The 21,737-nt window shown below is 37.0% G+C and overlaps 1 protein-coding gene across 2 annotated transcripts in view; it reads left to right on the forward strand.

Annotated features, from left to right (window-relative positions):
• Positions 1-21,737, forward strand: part of VWA8 (von Willebrand factor A domain containing 8) — a 353,871-nt gene that overhangs the window by 145,066 nt on the left and 187,068 nt on the right. For both annotated transcript variants that reach the window (XR_005376290.1, XM_038569648.1), the window contains exons 19-20: positions 2,692-2,798; positions 15,642-15,713. Coding sequence is in view for 1 of the 2 variants with exons in the window: in XM_038569648.1 (XP_038425576.1) it covers positions 2,692-2,798; positions 15,642-15,713 (179 nt within the window). In the remaining variant the exon portion in view is untranslated. The remainder of the gene's footprint in view (positions 1-2,691; positions 2,799-15,641; positions 15,714-21,737) is intronic.

Genomic DNA, 21,737 nt, shown 5'->3' on the forward strand with positions numbered 1-21,737 from the left:
AATGAGATGAGGGATCCCTGGATGACTCAGTGGTTTAGCGCCTGCATTCGGCCCAGGGCGTGATCCTGGAGTCCCCGGATCGAGTTCCACATCAGGAACTGCATGGAGCCTGCATGGAGCCTGCTTCTCCCTCTGCCTGTGTCTCTGCCTCTCTCTCTCTCTCTGTCTCTCATTAATAAATAAATAAAGTCTTAAAAATATATATAAAGAAATGAGATTACTTTTTTTGAGTAAACTTACAAACTCCACATACTGATGGATCTGGGTGTAGATATGCAGAGCCAGCTCAAAGAGACAATAACTCTGGGACCTATTGACTCATAATGTTACTTGCTTGAATCTTTTAACACATCCACTGAAGGACTGGGTTGTTCTGACTATAACTTGTTCAGTCTTGGTAACAAGCTAGTGTTAGCAGTTTCCATCTGAGCCTTGCATAGGGGATAATGAACCTAAGAGACTTTTGACTCATCTGGTTCCATTTATCTTTAATGTCATCTGTCTTGAGGAGAATTCATTTAATGCACTCTCCTTGTTTGGAGGGCAAGGTTCACCAAATAATATTCTGATGAGGATTTGGCTTTCAGTATAGGTTTCCCTCCAAATAATATGCTGATAGGGCATCCAATGTATCATAGGCCCTTATAAAAGTTGCAGTTTTCATTGCATTGTAATATTTTCTATTCTTGTTTTATATATCAGAATTTATTTTTTTTTAAATTTTTATTTATGATAGACATAGAGAGAGAGGCAGAGACACAGGCAGAGGCATAAGCAGGCTCCATGCTGGGAGCCTGATGGGGGACTCGATCCCAGGACTCCACGATTGCGCCCCGGGCCAAAGGCAGGCGCTAAACCGCTGAGCCACCCGGGGATCCCCTATATATCAGAATTTATATGTAGATCAGAATATATGACTTTAATATTCTTCTGAGAGTCAGGTTTGCATTCAGTTGATATGACAAAATTAGGTTTTGAGTCTTCCAGACTAAGGGCCTTGACAAATGGACTATAATAATAACATTCTATGAGATTTCTTAGTAGATAGCTAGCAGGTTTCTCCCAAGGAAGTACAAGTACCATCAGCCTCTGAATGCATTTCCCTTTCCAAGCTTGAAATTTTAACAATAAACATTACTTGAGTGAATTAAACTGTCCTAAAGCCCTAAATCTACTGAACAGATGTGTTCCATAAACTAAACCATAGATGATATCAGTTGCACTTGAATCTGAAATTATGTGTGTCATCTCAACATACATGTATATAGTAAAGTCCCTGCCACAATCCTGGTCTTTCTCTATACAATTTTATATTGGATCTGTTTCAGAGAACTGCTGGTAGTAAATAAACAGTAGATTCTCAACATGACAGCTTATGGGTTTTCATCCCTGTAGAATGTGTAAATAAAAGGGAAATGGCAAGGATCTATTGGAGGAAGAGGTCTCCTGTGCTTTGGTAAATGTGTTGCACTCCGCACTGGTTAAACAGGGTGACAGTTGATATTTTTAGGTCAAAATCTTTTGCAGTACTCCAGAACACAAATGTTACTTTTCTCCACTTGTCTTTCAAAATGCTTTAGCACAAAAGGGCAGTTTTCTTATTAGAAGGACGGGGCGGGGGCGGGATAGATGGATCCGTTGTTTAAGTATCATAGTAATCTGTCCGCTTACTCGGGTATTTCCACAGGATGGAGTATTATTTGGAGTCAAAGGATTAAACATACCCCACTTGGCAGAAAGAACATTAGACTATACTAAGTTCTATTTTTAGCTCTGCCCATGTTAGCTGGGTGGTTTTAACACATTACTTAATTTATGTCCTTAGCTTCCTCATAGTTCTTGTCTCATTGTTAAGAGAATTACATGAAATTATGTAAGAAAACAATGAAACTTCTAGTTTGAGATCTGGCCCAAGAAGGTCCTTAGTAAGTGATAGCTCCTCTAGTGATCATCAGTAATACTCTAACAACTACTACCATTAATGTTATGATTATTAACCTTGGACTGTGTCAGGCCGTGAACATGTATATCTCTTTACTGGAGAGAGCGCAAATGAGATGTGTTCTTTGACTTCAGATTTATTACTGGGTTTGCTGGCTGTAGTGAGCTCATACTCTATTCTGGATCAACTATTTAAAGCAAATAGGAGACATCAAATAGTAATTGTCACAGAATAACTGTGTAATACCTGGGGTGCTTATTTAAAAATACAGATCTCCTGGACTATCCCTGGAAATAGTAATTTCAGGGGTCTGGGGTGAGTTGGTTAATCAATATTTTTTTACTAGAATTTTAGGGGGTTCTCATTTGGAGTTATTCATGGGTCCCCAGAAATGATATTCAGAGTACTTCAGAACTTTTGAATATGTATTTGGTTTGTTTATATGTTATAGTCTCTGACAAAACAAGCTTATGAAGGTGGCTTCACTGAGTTCTGGTGGGGGCGGTTCTTCTCTAATTTTATCTATATGTTGTTTGCTACATGCATTATTTTATGTAAAATTTATTATATTTTGAAACATTTTAAGCATCTTACATAAATCTGTGTTTTATTACTACCTTCAAGCTTACTTCTTTTAAATGAAATTGGAATTCGTTAATGAGTCCCAAAGAAGTTAAAGATGCTGTATCGCATTATGTTTGCATTGAACTTGGTTACAAGTAACTCTTTATCCTGTGTGAAATGTTTAGGTGAAATAGCATCTGGAAATCTGAGGATTGGAGCCATTAGTGCACCGATCTATAATACCCATGAGAAAATGAAAGTGCCTGATGTTCTGTTCTATGACAACCTTCAGGTAAGATCGTTGCTTTGCACTTATGGATAAATCACCTCTTACATTGTGGTAATTAACTCTGCAGTGAAACTGATGTTTAATTACTTTTGTAATTTGCTAAGTTCAATTCATATGATGCAAAATGAGATGTTGAAACATCTTATATTAAGGCATTATAAACTCTTTAAACTCTTTTCAAAGACACTTGAAAATTGGAAGAGTTGCTACTATGATTAGAGTAATATATTTTATATGTGCACATGCACTAGATTCCAGGCAAATAAAGTGAATATATCATTAAATTAAAAGCAGAATGAGCTAATACTCATCCTCTCTTTTGCTTTTAGTAGTTCAAAGAGGATGTGTCCTGTTTTTTTCCTCATATTCCTTTCCTTTTCCTGAAAATCCCTAATATTTTTCTATTCTCTATTTGTCCTTTTTTTTTCTTTTTAAGGGAGGAAGATAGATAATTTCTTACTTGTAAATTAACCAATAATTATGGACCTTCTACTAAGACACAGAAATAAGTCTATCCCCAGAAATCTTTACTATAAATCTTCATTTTAATAAGAATGTTTTCCAGAGAAAATTACCTATAATGTAGAAGAATTTTTTCTTTTCCAGATTTTATGTCAAGTGGTTATATATTTATTTTATAAAAAGAAATATACTTAAAATTTTCTCTATATTTGGTCCCTAATATGCATGTAAATAAAAACCTTAAATTATGTTAGAAGAACTTATACTTGCTATTTCCTTTTTAAAGATTTATTTATTTATTCTGAGAGAGTGAGAGAAAGAATTCATGAGCAGGAGGGGCAGAGGGAGAGGTAGAGAGAATCCCAAGTAGCCTTTGTGCTGAGCACAGAGCCCTACCTGGGGCTTGGTCTCATGATCCTGAGATCATGACCTGAGCTGAAAACCAAGAGTTGGACACTTAACTGACTGCACCACCCCCACACCCCCACTTCTTACTATTTTTACTCTACTGAGGAGTTAGGAAAATTAAAAAAGGTTTTAATCTGTTATTTCTCAATCATATTTGTTGTTCAATTAGTACCATAATTTATATCCCTATATTATATTAACAACATAGAAGTATTGGGGCAAATTCTTTCTCAATAAAAATCACGATCCAATGTTTTGAAATCTGTCAAAACTGTTAATTACTCCCTATGACATAGGCAAAGGCATCACCTGTATTTGTTATGTATTTATTCGGTAGCCCATTAACTAACGTAGGTTTTACTTTTCTTCCAGAGCATTAATGCTCTTACACAAGAAGTGGACAAATGAACAGATAATAAAGATACTTTTAAAACACAAAGGAGGAAAAGAACCTTGCCTGTCAAAGAAAGACAAAAACATGATTATGAGGAAAATTTACTATTTCTAAGCACTGATGGCATCACACACAGTGTCCATGTACTAGAAACTAATAAAGAAAAAAGAACCAGGAAACTTTGTTATAAGTGACGATTCAAAAAACTCCATGGTAGCAAAGGTTGAAAACACTTCCCAGCAACTAAGAATGTAGGAAATTCAGTAGCAGGGAGGGCCATTGTGCCCTTGAACAGTGTCTGTTGCCATGGTATTTGTGACATAGACATTGAGGACCGCAGGGCTGCTGTGAACTTTACACAGCAGCCCTGAGGGACTGGCTGTATCCTGTCTCCAGATGTACCTTTGCTTCATCAAGCATTATGAATTAACCATTAATGAAAAATCTTAGCTGTACCAATTCAAGGAACTGTGGCTTTGGATTAAATTTGCTTTTGTTGCATAGGTTTTTGTTTCCTTTTATGCTGTACTTCATTTCGAAGCAGTACTTTTTGATGTCTCTTGAATATTTAGGGGCTTCCGTATTATGCTATTCTATGTTCTGTGATCCCCTTAGGACCACATGGTATTGAAATAGATTTTCTAAATGTGTTTTCCACACCCCTAAAGTCAAGTCTATTTTTCCTTATTTTGAGTCTTCAGCAAATAGCACATGCCTGGCATATAGTGAATGCTGAACAAATGTGTGTTCAGTGGATTAATAAAGAAGGAATAAGATTTTGAATGTTCATAATTGGGAGTGTCATTTTATTAAATCTGTCATTAAAGAATGTGTAAAATGTCTAAATGTCTACCATGTATCGAGCCTTGTTCTGAAGTTTTTGGATAAAGAGATTAAAATACATTCACATAAACATACACACATACATACATACATACACACACATACTTGTGTAGCTCCAGGGCTCAAATTACCTAGGTCTGTCAGGGGAGAAAGACAAGAAAATACACATGATTACAGTGTGATGGAAGTACACACGGGTAACTGTGGTAGCACTGATGAGATGATGGTCCCAGATTGGAATGATCATGGAAAATGAGTTGACCAGGCAAAGTTGAGAGGCTCTCTCAGGCAGAGATCAGCATTTGCAGAGACTTGGATATGTGACAGAGCAGTTCATTTAGGATGCTACATATAACTAATTATCACTGGCACAGAGCTAAGGTTTCAAGTAGAATAGTGACAAGAGATGAGGCCAGTGGGTTAGGAAAGGGTCAGAACATGTTGGCCTTGCTAATTAAGGAATCTGGATGCTATTCAGAAGAAATGAGGAAACCACTGAAAGGTGTTAAGGACATTTCCCATAGTAACTTTGCATTCGCTCTTTAATGTTGTCTATAAGTTGGAACCAAGGCAGAGAGAGACTTGTTAGGGAGCCGTGGCAGTAGTCTAGATGCAAGTTAGGAAGGATGAAGGATCTGAACGAAGGGGGTAGAGTGGAGAGGACACATAGCAGGTCTGTTTAGGCAGTGGGTAGAGTTACTGAACTATGTGTAAGATGAAAGGCAAGACTCTGCCTCAGGGAGCACATAGTCTGGTGGAAAAGTAAATGGAACAGAAAATGACTCTAATTTTTGACTTAATATAACGTTGGAGGAGAGTGACGGGAGATGAGGCTAAGACCAAATCAAGAAGATAAGAAAGAGAAAGGGGTTCTGTGGGGTGGGGCGGTAAATTGGTGATGGAAGTCAAGAAATACAGACTTCCAGTTAAAAAATAAAGAAGTTGGGGGATCCCTGGGTGGTGCAGCGTTTTGGCGCCTGCGCTTGGCCTAGGGCGCGATCCTGGAGACCCGGGATCGAATCCCACATCGGGCTCCCGGTGCATGGAGCCTGCTTCTCCCTCTGCCTGTGTCTCTGCCTCTCTCTCTTTCTCTCTCTGTGACTATCATAAATTAAAAAAAAAAAAAAAAAAAAGAAGTCATGGAGGTGTAATGTATAGCACGGGAAATATAATCAATACTATTGTACTGACTTTGCAAGGTGGCAGATGGTGGAGATCATTTCACATGGTATATAAACGTTCAATCATGTTGCACAACTCAAAATGAATTTAACGTTGTAATGTCAAGCATACCTCAACAAAAAAGTAAGTAGCCTCGGGATCCCTGGGTGGCGCAGCGGTTTGGCGCCTGCCTTTGGCCCAGGGCACGATCCCGGAGACCCGGGATCGAATCCCACATCGGGTTCCCAGTGCATGGAGCCTGCTTCTCCCTCTGCCTGTGTCTCTGCCTCTCTCACTCTCTGTGACTATCATAAAGAAATAAAAATTTAAAAAAATTAAAAAAAAAAAAGTAAGTAGCCTTTAGTGCAAGGAAAAGAAAAAGGCAGTAAGGATGAACCTTTGTTTCAAAGGTATTAGGAGTCATTTAAGGAATTTCAAAAAAAAAAAAAAGAAGTGACATGATTTTGAACAAAGAAGTGACTGTCAGTACTATAAAGAGCACATTGCCTCAAGGAGAAACTGAAGTTAGAGAAGCCAAATTGGCTGATAAAAATCTAGGCCGGAGATGCAAACACCTAAATGAAAACTGGGAATAGAAAGGAAGGGAGAGATACCGTTGACTTTTGGGTAACTTAATAGCTTAGACTTGATGTTTACCTGGCTCTTGATAAAGGAGGAATGAAGTACGCAGGAAGATGATGATCGAGGTTTGGTCAGGTGGTAGGAAGTTATGCTATTAATGGGGGTAAAAGATACAGCCTAAGGAGTGAGGTTGAGGAGAAAGTAATGAGACAAGTTTTGGATACGTTGAGGTTGAGGAGACTGGGAAGTAACCAAGGATATAGTTTGATAGTGGCTCAGAATATGAGGCTGGAGTTGAGGAGGAAAGTCTTGCTGTTGAAGTTCAGCATAGAATTGATAGCTGAAGCAATGGAATGGGTGAGAGGATTTGGGGAGATTAGTCAGAAGTAGCTCATCAGGCACCAACACATGGATACCCAACTCTGCACACCGCCCTCCATCTCCCTTGGGTGGGTGCCCGTGGGCAACTAGGCACAAGCTACTCTACCCTAACCCTTGACTCCTGAGGAGAGCATGTGAAAAGGTACTGAGACAGAGCAAATGAAAGAACATGGGGGAAGTCAGTACCTAAGGAATTGATACAAAAAGATACCACCTAAAAGATTATGGAGAGAAATTGTTAGACAGGTGGGAGGGTTCAGGAGAGATGGACATCTATCTGGAAGAGGAGACTTTTAAGAAACTGTCTGTAGTACTCAAGTGGGCCAAGAGGTTAAGAGAAGAATTACGTAGGCAGTGACCTTAGCCTTAGTAGGCAGTGACCTTAGCCTTAGCTAATGTTTGTCGATTTGAATAATCAAGTTAGATGGAATGAGGGTGTGAAGTAGGAGAACATGAGTACAGGATAGAAGAATGCAACTATAGTTGGAATTATTTTTCAGGATTGACATTGCTTTTTTATCTGGCCATGCAAGTGCTCGTTCCAGCTTTTCTGTCTATTTCTCACGCAGATTAGCCCTGGAAGGGCTTAAATGTTGTCTGGAAATTGGCACTAACTTTTCATTTTAGAAGGAAGAAGTCTCCAGACCATATTATCACTAGAACCCAGAATAAAGAGTATTGTAGGACTCCCTTTTAACTAGGGTAACCACACACATTGGCCTGCCTAAGATAGGCCCTAAAATAGTTCCTGTTTACATTTGTTGTCTCTCATTATTAACAGCATCTCTTTTGATTCGTTAAAGTGTTCCAGAGTGGACAATAAATTGGCAGGCCCACCTACTTCAAGCTTTGTTAAAACCATAGCTCAATGGTGTATCTGAAAGCATTTCAAAAAAAAAAAAAAAAACTACAAAGATAAACATTCAGAAATACTCATCTGTTTTTGAAGGAAAGAAAAATCTTTCTCAGTTTTTCTAAGAAAAGAACTCTGAAAGTACAGCTTAATTTGACAAGTAAGAGGAAAATGTATGAGATGTCAAAAAAAAATCAATAAAACAAGTTAAGAAAAGCAAGTAACAAACTAGAAAAATATCTGCAGCATGTATTAAATGCAAACAGTTAATTTGCCTTTTCCACAAATAGGGAGCTTCAATAACTTCAAGACTTAGGAGGCTGTTACTGTTTTGATACAGAAAACCAAGAGAAAGAAATAGGGATATTAATTGTTCTGGGATATATTTCCTCCCCCAAACCCCACGTAGAGCCTTTGTGACCTACTTATGGTTGGCCTATTTTTCCAGATATAGAAGAGCAATGTAATTTCCTTCGTGGCTGTTGTGAACAACTTTAATCTTGTTCTTTTATTATATCCTGTCCTAATTCAAATAAAAAATGTGGGAACTAAATAGTATATTTCTAATTCTAAAGTTATACATCTTTGAAGGTAATGATTAAGAGCAATTTAGTGTAAAATGTTCCATGGAAATCTCCAATTATTTTGGAACGCTTATGATATTTACATTATTAGCAAGTATTAATTTAAATATGATGTTAAATTATAAGCCAACCCTACAGAAAGCAATAGTGAAAATTTATTTGAGCTAATTACAAAAACTCTTTGTAAGTAATGATGAGTGGCTTTGTCTTGCTTAGGCGGACTATTTCAAGTTTTCAGTACCAGTGACCTAACTGGTTATATAACTTACAACCACAGCATTAATTTTTATTTTAAAAAAAAATTGTTTGAGTATTGTCTATTACAGTAGATGTTTTGCTTTCTTTTTTATTCAATTTTTTAAATTGAAAAACAAAAACAAAACCAATTTACCCATTTCTCCCACCCCTACCCCCTGCCTATAGCAACCACCAATGTGTTTTCTATATCTATGAGCTTAGACGTTTTATTTTTTTTAGTATATATGTCATATATATTTTGTTTATATATTTCAAATATGCACATGTATATTTTTTAGATTCCATATATAAGTGATCATACAGTACTTGTCTTTCTCTGACTTATTTCAAGTAGCATAATGCCCCCTAGGATCATCCATGTTGTTACAAAGGGCAAGATCTTATTTTATTTTATTTTATTTTATTTTATTTTATTTTATTTTATTTTATTTTATTTTATTTTATTTATTTATTTATTTATTTTATTTTATTTTATTTTATTTTATTTTATTTTATTTTATTTATTTTTTAATTTTATTTATTTATTTATTTATTTTTATATTTTTATTCATGAGAGACACAGAGAGAGGCAGAGACATAGGCAGAGGGAGAAGCAGGCTCCATGCAGGAAGCCTGATATGGGAGTCGATCTCAGGACCCCAGGATCATGACCTAAGCCTAAGGCAGACACTCAACCACTGAACCACCCAGGCATTCATTCTTTTTATGGCTGAATAATATTCCGTTGTATCTATATATGCCACATCTTCTTTATCCATTCATCCACCAGTTGATACATAGGTTGTTTCCAAACCTCGGCGGTTATAAATAATGGTGCAGTGAAGGTGGGGATGCAAATATCTTTTCAAATTATTGTTTTCGCTTTCTTCAAAAAAATACCCAGAAGTGGAATTGATAGATTATATGGTAGTTCTATTTTTAATATTTTGAGGAACTTTATACCAATTTCCATAGAATTTCCATAGTGGCCGGATCAATTTACATTCTACTAATACATAAAGTTTCCCTTATCTTTACATCCTCACCAACACTTGTTATTTCTAGTCTTTGTGATAATAGCCATTCTAACAGGTATGAGGTGACATCTCATTAGGTTTTTGACTTATATTTCTCTGATGCTGTGATGTAGAACATTTTTCCATGTACCCATTGGCCTTTTGTAAGTCTTCCTAGGAAACGTGTCTATTCAGATCCTCTGCCCACTTTTTACTTGGATTGTTTGTTTTTTCCTGTTGAAATATATGAGTTCTTTATATATTTTGAATATTAGCCCCTTATCAGATATATGATTTGTAAGTATTTTCTCCCATTCACTAGGTTGCCTTTTCATTTTGTTAATAGTTTCCTTCACTGGGCAGAAGCTGCTTAGTTGGATGGAGCCCCATTTATTTATTTTTGTTTTTGTTGCTTGTGCTTTTGGTGTCAGATTCTAAAATCACCACTAAGACATATGTCATAGAGCTTACTGCCTATGTTTTCTAGGAGTTTTATGGTTTCAGGGCCTAACGTTCAAGTCTTTAATATAATTTTATAATATAATAATTTTGTGTTAATTTTTATGTATGGTAAAAGATAGCAATCCAGTTTCATTTTTTTTGCATGTGACTGTCCATTTTCCCAGTACTATTTATTGAAGAGACTGTCCTTTCTCCATATTTTCTCCATTCTTGACTCTTTTGTCATAAATTAATTGGCCATTGATATATATGGGTTTGTTTCTAGGCCCTTTATTATGTTCCACTGATTGATGTATCTTTTCTGCCAATGTTACACAGTTTTGATTACTACAGCTTTTTTTTTAATTACTATGGCTTTATAATATAGTTTGAAATCAGAAACTGTGATGCTTTCAAATTTGTTCTTCTTTCTCATGACTTTTTGACTATTTGGGGTCTTTATGATTCCATATAAATTTTAGGATTGTTTGTTCTGTTTCTGTGAAAGATGCCATTGGAATTTTGATAGGGATTGCATCGAATCTGTAGATTACTCTGGGTAGTACAGCATTTTAACAACATTAACTATTCTAATCCATGAACATGGAATATCTTTCCATTTATTTGTATCTTCCGTTTCTTTCATTAATGTCTGACAGTTTTCAATACACAGGTCTTTTACCTCCTTGGTTAAATTCATTTGTAGGTATTTTATTCTTGCTAATGCAATTGTAAGTGAGACTGTTTTCTCTTTCTGATGGTTCATTATTAGTGTACAGAAAAACCAACAGGTTTTTTTTTTTTGTATTGCTTTTGTATCTTTCAACTTTGCTGAATTTTTTTTTAGTTCTAACAGCTTTTTGATAATGTCTTTAGGGTTTTCCATATATAATATCATGCTATCTGCAAATAGTGATAGATTTACTTCTTCCTTTCCAATTTCCTTTTTTTTTCTTGTCTGATTTCTCTGGTACTGTGTTGAATAAAACTGGCAAGAGTGGGCATCATTGTCTTGATCCTGATCTTAGAGTAAAAGCTCTAAGCTTTTTACCATTGAGTATGTGTTAGCTGTGGGCTTGTCATATATGACCTTTATTATGTTGAGATATGTTCACTCTATACTGCTTTGTTGAGAGTTTTTTTTTTTTTATCATAAATGGATGTTGAATTTTGTCAGGTGCTTTTTCTACATCTGTTGCAATGATCATGATTTTTACCCTTCACTTTGTACCACATTGTACCACATTGAATTGATTCGCAGACAATGAATACAATGAACCATCCTTGTATCCTTGCATTAATTCCCACTTGATTATAGTGTATGATTCTCTTATTTTATTGTTAGATTATGGCTTGCTAATATTTCATTGAGAATTTTTGCATTTATGTTCACTCAAGGATATTGACCTATAATTTCCTTCCTTGTCTGGTTTTGATATCAGGGTAATGCTAGTTCTGAAGAGTGCCCTTCTATTTTTCAGAAGAGTTTGTAAAAGATTGGTATTAATTCTTTGAATGTTTGGTGAAATTCACTAGTAGAATCTGGTCTGGACTTTCATTTGTTGAGAGTTTTTTTGATTAAAGATTGAATTTCCTTACTAGTAATATGTTTTATATAAGTACAGCTACTTCAGCTTTCTTTTGGTTTCCATTTAGATGAAATATCTTTTCTCATCTCTTCACTTTGAGTCTGTGTATTTTTACATCTAAAATGAATTTCTTGTAGGTAGCTTAAAGTTGAGTCTTGGTATATTATCCATTTAGCCACTCTATGTCTTTTGATGGAGAATTTAGTCCATTTACATTCAGAGTAATTATTAATAGGTATGTGTTTATTGTCATTTTGTTAATTGTTTTCTGGCTATTTTTGTAGTTTTTCTGTTTCTTATTCTCTTTTGTCGTTTGTTGGCTTTCTTTAGTGTTATGCTTATATTCTCTTTATTTTTTGTGTATTTACTATAGGTTATTTTCTTGTAGTTACCATGAGGCTTAAAATATTTGCAACAGCCTATTTTAAATTGATAACAACTTAAATTTAATCCCATTGTAAAGCTCAACATTCTTGCTCTTCTCCCTCATGTTTTATGGTTTTGCATGTCACATCTTATATTTTTTATCTTGCATATCCCTTAACTAATTATGGTCATCCCTGGGACGCCTGGGTGGCTCAGTGGTTGAGTGTCTGCCTTTGGCTCAGGGCATGATCCCTGGGTCTGGGATCACGTCCCACATCAGGCTCCCTGCATGGAGCCTGCTTCTCCCTCTGCCTGTCTTTTTTTGCCTCTCTCTTTCTGTGTCTCTCATGAATAAACAAATAAAATCTTTAAAAAAATTACTATTGTAATCCCTTACATAATTATTAAAAGCAGTAAAAATAGCTTATATATTTGCCTTTAACCTACATACTATCTTTATAAGTGATTAATCCACTATTTTTATTATATATTTACCTTTCCAATGAAATGTATTTTCATACATGTTCTTATTACTAATTTGCACCCTTTCTTTTCAGCTTAAAGTCCTTTTAACATTTCTCATACAGTCGGATTAGTGGTGATAATTCACTTAGCTTTTGCTTACCTGGAAAACTCTTTATCTGTTTTTCACTTCTGAGTGATAACTTTGCCAGTATTGTTGGTTGGCAAGGTTTTTTTCATTCCTTTGAATGTATCACACCACTGCCTTCTGGTGTGTGATATTACCACTGAAAAATCTGCTGTTTGCCTAATGGGTGTCCCCCTGTATGTAACAAGTTGTTTTTCTCTTGCTGCTTTTAATATTCTCTTCTTTCCTTTTACTTTTGACATTTTAAATATAATGTGTCGTAGTATAGGTCTCTTTAGATTCCTCTTATTTGGAACCTACATCTGATGTCTATTTCCTTCCCTGGGTTGGGGAAGATTCTAGTCATTGTATTTTCAAGTAAAATTTCTACCTCTTCCTCTCTCTCTTCTTGTTTCTGGGGCCCTGTGATGCAAATGTTAGTCCCTTAAGTCCCTTAAGCTATCTTTACTTTTTGTAATTCTTTTTTCTTTTTGATGCATTGATTTAGTTAGTTCCAGTGCCATGTCTTTGAGTTGACTGATCCTTTCTTCTGCTTCATCTGGTCTGCCATTGAACCTTTTTGGTTCAGGTATTGTAATCTTCAACAATATGACTTCTGTTTGCAGAAAAAAATTTTTAAAAAAATTTTTAAAAAAATTTTTTAAATTTTACATTTAAAAAAAATTTTTTTTAATTTAAAAAAAATTTTTTTAAAAATTTAAAATTTAAAAAAAATTAAAAAAAATTTTTTTTTCATCTCTATATTGAAGTTCTTCTGCATCCATCTATTCTTCTCAGTTTGGTGAGCATCTTTATGACCATTACTTTGAACTCTATCAGGTAAATTACTTACTTCATTTTGTTAAAGTTTTTTTTTTCTTCCTGAAGTTTTATCATGTTCTTCCATTTGGAACATATCTTCTGTCTTTTCATTTTGCTTAACTGTCTCTGTTGATTTCTATACAGTGTGTGAGATGACTACTTTTCCCACTGTTAAAGGAGTGGCCTCATGCAGAAAATGAACCTTGTCATTCAACCGTGCCTTAGCTCTTTATTATCTCTTAAATCTTTGTGTTTGTCCAAGCTACCTATTATATTTTTAATAGTTCCCAGGAGTTGAGAATGTGTAAAGATCTCTGTGTCTCATATGGGAGAGACTCAGCACTTAAATTTAGGCTGCCTAGAAACCACACCCTCAGGCATCAGCTTTTAAAAGTATGCCCAATAATATAATCCTATGTACCACAAGTGTAAGCCCCACTGATCACAAGAACCAAGTGATCTGGTGCTATCTACTGGGTGACAGCCACAGGATTGGGGCTCCAAACAAGTATGTAAGCCCTTTTCTGGGTGATACTGATGAACTAGAGCAAGGCAAAGAGAGATAGCCAGGATGGCATCCACGATGGCCTATGTTCCTTGAGAGAACTCCATAGGCCTCTAAATGTGTGCCAAACCTGAAGCTTCTTCCTTAGACTGAATCTCCAAGGCAAGCAGAGAGGTTTCCTTCATAGAAAACTAAGGATTGTGCCTCAGTCCACTGTCTGTGCAGTGTCCTGGGCTGGTAGCCTGCCAAGAACCATCTTTATAGTTGCCAGAGTTCCATGGAACCCAGAAATGTAAGGGCCTCCCCACCTCCAGGCACCAGAGCCAGGTGATTAAGGAGTATCTACTGGGTGACAGCTTTAGAAACTAGGGCAGTAGACATAAAAACCAGGACACAGATGTGTGTAAAGCTCCCTTCCAGGAGACACTGGTGCTTTGGTGTGATAGAGGGTGAGCACAAAGATAACACCAGCCCTCTGGGGTCTCTAGCAAGGATTGTAGCTAGCCCCAAGATTCATTTTAAATTAAATACTGTCCCTCACGCCTCAGTCATGATGATTAGTTTATAATCCTTCATAGAAAGATTGAGCTCCTGGGTTTGCTGCCTATTGCTCTACCCTGGGACAGTAGCTATTTAAGAACTGTGTCCCCTGGTTACAATCCTGTGGGGCCTACAAGTGTAAGCCCCACTGGCTACCAGAGCCAGGTGATGTAGAGGTATCTCCTGGCAGCAGTCACAAAAATCAGGGTGCCAGAGGCCTGAGCTCCTTTCTGGGCAGCACCAATTATCAGTCGTATGGGACCAGGAATACAAGCTCCTTTGGCCTCCATAGCCAGGCAAGCCTAGGTGGCAGCCATAAAAATTGAGACACCAGACACACAAAAGCTTTTTTCCAAAAATTCTGGTACTCTGAATCACAGCAGATGGAGAACACAAGGATGGCACTTGCCAGTTTCCATCCCCAGAGAGAATTCCAGTAGGCTTCTACATGCATGTGTTAAATGAGATGCCTGTCCCTCAGGCCAATGCTTTAATATAAGCAGGTGAGCCTCCTTCACTTTAAGTCTGGGCACAGTCAGCTGCCTCTGAGCTAGGCTCCAGGGCAGGTCAGTTTTTCAGACTGCCAGGGTCTCGTGGGTCTTGGGATGTGAGCCTTGTTCGTTTTCAAAGTTAGATGTTTTGGGGGCTCATCTCTCCAGTGTATGTCTTAAAAGTTGGAATGCTCAATGTGGGGTGCGAACCCCTTCATCCTCAGGGAGAAGCTCCATGTTTTGAGTTCCCTCCCAGTTATAGGATGCTGTACTAGGGGTGGGGTTTGTGGTGAGACTGTGTCCCAGCCTCTCTTACTTGCTTTCATGATTTTCTTCTTATTTATCCAGTGCATAGTCATCAGTCAGGTAGCCTTTAGATTTTTCTAAGAGGTAATTATTTCATATATTGCTGTACAATCTGTACGTTCATGGGAGCAGGTAAGATCAGGATCTTTCTACACTGCCATCTTGAACTGAAACTCTAAATGCTTTACTTAGCATGACAATAATCTTTATTGTTAACTCTGTTACTTCACCTTGATAATGCAAAACATGATTAACCTCTAGTTCTTTTTTCTCTAGCACATGATAGTGATGGAAGACATGCTGAAAGACTTTCTTCTTGGAGAACACCTATTATTGGTTGGTAATCAGGTGAGTTATGTATGGCTGGAACTTAGAGGGTCTTTCACCTTCTACACTTTAGAATTACCTCAGAGCATCAATCACCATTCAGTCACTCATCAAGTTATGTCCATTATACCTCATAAAGGTTGACTCCTCTTTCCCACATCTGTCACCTTAGCCCAGCTCACCATTATCTATCACGTGGGCTACAGCAGTACTTTGCCAATATAGCTCCACCCTAACCTTACTCCTATTCTGATCTACTCTTTGCTCTGCAGCCAGATTGATACTTGTCAAACTAAAATCTGACTAGGTCTCTCTTTTTTGCTTAAATTGGCTTCCCATGGCTCTTACCTATATTCTTCAGTATCTGGCTTCTGCCCACCTTTATAGTCCTAAGCCTTGGCTCCCTTTCTCTCACTAGGTGGTAGCTTGAGCCACTCTGAACTACCTTCAGTTTCTTATCTCTGTCCTGGTCCTTGGTGCATGCTCTTCTCTACATGGAGCACTCCCAGTCCCCTTCCTCTATCCCCCTCCTCTACCTCCTAAGGGGTCTTCCCTTGTCCCTAGCTGAATAAAGTTTCCTCTGCTTCTTCATCCTTCTCTCACACTCTAGTGGTAGTCATCACTCTAATAATGTTACTCTGTTTACATATAGAATGATAGTCTCTCCAACTCGTCTATGTGATCCTCAAGGACCGACGACATAGTTCTCTTACTTGTCTCCGTATTCTCAGTTCCTAGAACAATGTCTGCTACATAATAGATATTCAGCAAGTGTTTATGGAAGCAATGGATGGATGGAAAGATGGAACATCTTCTGATGTTCCCCAATTGAATGATCAGATTCATGGTGACCAACAACTTTGGTTTTTTAACTTGGTCTTAAATTAACAAAAAACATTCAGAAGGAGTTTGGTCTTTATTTTTACTTTTTTTAAAAGTTAACAAAAACAATACATATTCTTTATATATTTAGCCTCTCATACTTAGAATTTTAAAGGGTTGATTTGTTTTTGTTTTTTTTAATTAAAATGAGCCAGTTGAATGGCTTACTGATTGAGTGCACAGGTTTAGAGGTTAGCTGGCTAAAGGTACAATAGGAACCCTTTCCCAGATGGCTGTGACTGTGATGGCAAATTGTTTATCTTACCAAGGCTCAGTTCCCTGATATCTACCCTGGAAATAAAAATAGTATGCACTCGGGTAAGAGACACATGAGGCAATGCACAGAAGAAACCTCACACAGTGCTTAGCTCATAGTAGGTGCTCAGTTAAAATTAAATCTATTTCACTGTGCTTTAAAAAGCACTTTAATATTTTCTTGTTTCATGTTTTTCTAAATAAGAATTAAAAGAAGAGTGATGAATTTTTCACAGATTTTTTTGTTGTTGTTCACTGTTTCAAGACTCTTACCTACCTTTATTTACTGAAAAATCATTTTTCCTGATGAGTATCTGTACCAGAGTGGAAGGATGGAGAGCAGTCAGCAGTCCAGTATTCAGACCTTGATTTCAAAACCCAGGAAGGCAATTTTTCACCTATCTCTAAAAAATAGTGACTCTCATCTCACGTTGAAAAATGCTGTTATATAGCCGAGAGATTTCACGAACTTTTTAGAAGTGGTTAGACCCTGGTATGCTCAGTGTGTCCTTTTCAAGATTTCTGCCTGAATGGCCTTAGACACAGACTCTGCTGGTAGTAGCAGACCAGCATGACAAAGAGAGTAGACCAAGAATATATAGAGCTGGGGCTTGAAGAACAATTTTGCCTAAGGAGCAGGCTTTCAAAAGGAAGGTCCCTAGAGGTCAAGCTATGATGCAGCTTTTAAGTATTCTAGATTATACTGATTCCATAAGGGTTTAGTGAGTGGGATGCAGTAAGAGTTTCTTGGCAAAGGCAAAGTTTACATTGAGCAGATATAGAGTCAGGATTTCACAAGAGTTGTCTAGGTTGAAAGGTTAAAGTTAGAACCTACCCAGTAACCAGAAGGACAGGAGGCATATTCTAACCTCTGGGAGACTGAGGAGAGCTCTGCAGGATGAGGGTGAGATTGAACAGAGGTTTGTTTCCACTTTCTGATAAATGAAAAAGGGGGCAGTATGCTTTGAAATCACTCTAGAGTGCTATATGAAGGCTGAGAAATCCAGTATGGTACCTCTAGTCTATTTCCAGTCCCAAAGAGGAGAGCAAGACAGTAGACAAAGGGCAAAGCAATGGGGTAGAGCGAAGAGCAGCGAGGTACATGCCTAGACCCCAGCATCTGGTGAGGATAGGCGATCCCATTGATTTTCAGGCTTCCCTCAGGTTGGCTCAGCAAGCGCTGGGCAGAACTGGCACGTTGGGGATTCTCAGGAGGAGCAAAGTGGAGGCATGGGGTATCATGAACGTCTCTCAATGGCTGCTGTCACAAACTGCCCCTGCCATCAGCAGATCACAGTGTTTTGCCTTATTTTGTCCTTGTTCTGTTACCGTCTGCTTTGGAGAAAGAAAAATTGACAGAGAGAGATTGTATTCAGTATAAATGTGCTGTATTTTATTGGCCTTTTTCATATCAGAAGAGTTTTTTTGTTCATTTATGATAAACCTCTAAGACCATCAGTGTCATTTAATAATACCAATGTTAAAGGCACTTGCAGATTTACCGAATAAATTCTGCTCTCGTGTCCATGGAATTATCTCATGAACAGGACTAACCCTTTTAGGCTGTTGTTTGATGTCCTCCTGTCATTTGATGTCCTCCATTGTCTGATCCCACTCGGCTCACAGCCTGTCTCATTCCTCCCCTCAAACGTTTGTCCTCAGATAAATTTAACACTGTTTTCCAAACATATCTTCTTATCAGTGTCATATCCCAGCCTTTGATCTTACCAGCACTCTCTTCTTTCCTTCATATTTGCCTTTTGAAATCCATCCAACCCCAGAGGGGCAATGTGCTATCATGGGAAACCAGAAAGCTGGGAATCCAGAGACCTGCTTTCTCATCCAGACTCTTCAATTCTCTAGGTGATATTGGGTAGATTGCTATTACTTTTAGTGGGCTTTTTCTTTCTTTTTTTTTTTTTTTTTCTTCTCCATCTGTCTCTCTTTTTTTCCCCTTATCTGTAAAATGATGGGATTGGAATTGGTATTTCCTAAAGTCCCTCTGGCTCTAATATTCTATAATATGTTTCTTTAATAAAGTCTTCCTGAACACAGGCCTGAAGCTTTGGCCCATTCCCTGAGCTGCTATAGCAGCCCAGTTATCGATTTCCTTTGGCTTCTCGTAGACTTATATATCTACCTGCCATCTCTCTACTAAACAGAAAGCCCCTTGAGAAAAGCCTTAGTGATTTTTGACTAGCATACAGTAGACATTCAACAAATGTTTGCTGAATAAATTACTGGATTTTAGAGGCCTACCAAGAATAGAGTCCTAACTGGTAGGTAAAATGAATTAGAAGTAATATGAATTTAAAATTCCGTTTTAGTTGGATTATTTTCTGGAGAGTCTGAAACATATTGACTGAATTCTTTATTTTGTAAATTTGCAAGTTTCATCAGTGAAGGAAACAAATAAATTAGGATCTAGGGAATGCCTACTTAAGAGAGTGAATAGTTAAGTGGCCTATTCAACTTAATTAGGTTTATATGTTGACAGGATCAAAGATTGGCAGCATTATCACTAGGACAGAATAATGAAATAGTAATATTTTTAAATTTATAATAATAATTAGATGCTATTTAGAATTCACCTAATTAAGTGACACTTAATCTTGTGCATGCTTACATTTATCAGGTCAAGGGGTAGAAATTGAACCAAAGTGACTAGTTAAAGTCTAAACAGAACTTTTTAATTACTTTCGCCAATTTCAGTTCCTTTCAAACTTGTTTTCAAAAGCTAACATTGGTGTTAAGATCTTAGCAAGATTCTATAGCTTGACTCCTTTTCTCCCCCAGCTCTATTAACATATAATTATCAAAGTTGTAATATACTTAATGGGTACAAGGTGATGATTTGATATGTGTATCCATGCTGACAGGATTCCACCCATCTAGTTAATTAAACACATCCACTACTTTACATATTTTCTGTCATCGTAAGAACATTTAAGTTCTCCTCTCTTAGCAAATTTTATTAGGCAATACAGTGTTATTAAACTAGGTCACCAAGTTATACATTAGATCCTCAGAGCCTGTTCATCTTATAGGTGAAATTTGGTACCCTTTTACCAGCCTCTTCCTATTACCCTATCCCTACCCACTTTTCTACTTTTGTTTCTGAGTTTGACTTTTTTTTTTCTTTTTTTTAGATTCCACATATAAATGATACCACATAGTATTTGTCTTTCTCTGTCATATTTCACTTTGCAGAATGCCCTCCAAGTTCATTAGACTCTTGGCTGCTTCCATTTAGTATGTACAAGGGAGTTTAAAGCCACCTGCAGTACTTGTTGGCAAATGCAGAGTAAGAACCCCATGGAGATGTATTTTGCTGAAGATGGAATGGAGTTTCATGTTGTTTCCTCATGCTTTGCCTCAGAATTCTGATCATCTAGATTTCTTTTTTTAGGAATGTGTGCTTTTGCAGCCATCAAAACTCAGACATTTCATCAATAGCTTTGAAAATGTCTTGCTTCATCAGTACCTTTCAATATTTCAGCACCTCAATATTTTATGCACCTTCTCACTTGCACTCTTGTTTCTATCTTCTGAAGCAAAATAATGAGAAAAGGAAAAGGATAATAAGCAAGTAGCGGTACAACTGGTAGGTTGAGGACTGCTGACTCTCATGGGGCGATACCACTGGTTTTCGCTCAAATGCAAAGTGACAAGTGGGAAAATGCCTGTTTTAATCACATGATTTTTTTTTTTTAAGATTTTATTTATTTGAAAGAGAGAGAGAGCATGAGCAGAGGGAGAGGGAGAAGGTGTGGGAATGATAGAAGTAGACTCCCTGCTGAGCAGAGGGCCTGATATGGGCCTTGATCCTAGAACCCCAGGATCATGACCCGAGCTGAAGGCAGATGCTTAACCAATTGAGCCGCCCAGGCACCCCTACATGATTTATTTTGAACCTAAGTAAACTGTTTGTAGCAATTGATTGAGCTCCTTTCTTTCTCTTTCTAAAACATTACATAATGATTTCTCAAAAAAAAAAAGTTAGAAGTTAAGCTTTGGGGATTAAATCTTAGCAGAGAAACCAGCAGTGGGTTGTTGGTATAATTAAGTGATAAACTGCGATGAATGTCTTAATACAAACTATCTGTACATACATACGTCTACCTAACCTTCTGTTTGCAAACTAGAAACTGGCTGATGTCCATGAAAAAAACTTTTTAATAGTTGAAGTTATATAGAGATGCCTTGACAGATTGCTCTATTACCGGGAGCAGCTTTTACAATGAGGAAATTCAAGAGTTAAGTGGTGATCTTGAGGTCTTTTAAGGTTTCTCATCTTTATAGGCCCAATCCCACCTTTTCTTTCTATATGATACTGTCTTTTTGAAGAAATCTGATACTAGACAAGATTTTATAACTGTTGGGAAGCTGAAAACAGTTCCATAAACATTACTTATCATAGCAAAATTAAGTAGCTCACATCTTATTGGGTGAAATAAAATTGATATTTTTTATCCTTTCAGTTTTCTATGTAGGATTTTATGGCATAGCACAGCAGCTTTCCAATAAGAGAAACAGAATTGCTGCCTGTGAGCCAAAAGAGATATGTGCCTGAAATTACAACATCTGATGGTCTGTTAGTACATAATGCTACATATTATAGCATGACTTTAGTATACTGCTACACTCATTATTTTCTACTACTTTAATTATAATATTACATGTGCCTTTTGTGGAATTAGGAGTTCTCATGCTGGCTTTTTTTCTTTTTCTTTTTCTTTTATTTTTTTAAATCATAGCATGAGTTTCTACTTATTTTAGCTTTACTGAGAGGGAAATAAATGCCTATTTTGTTTTGAGTCGATGATACTTCTGTCCCAACTCTACTGGAGGATAAGCCTCTTTCCTTCCCCTGTTTTCTTTTCTTTTGACTTATAGAGCTATATTCTA

This window comes from Canis lupus, chromosome 22 (genome assembly GCF_011100685.1).
Source record: "Canis lupus familiaris isolate Mischka breed German Shepherd chromosome 22, alternate assembly UU_Cfam_GSD_1.0, whole genome shotgun sequence".
In the NCBI taxonomy this organism is placed as follows: domain Eukaryota; kingdom Metazoa; phylum Chordata; class Mammalia; order Carnivora; family Canidae; genus Canis; species Canis lupus.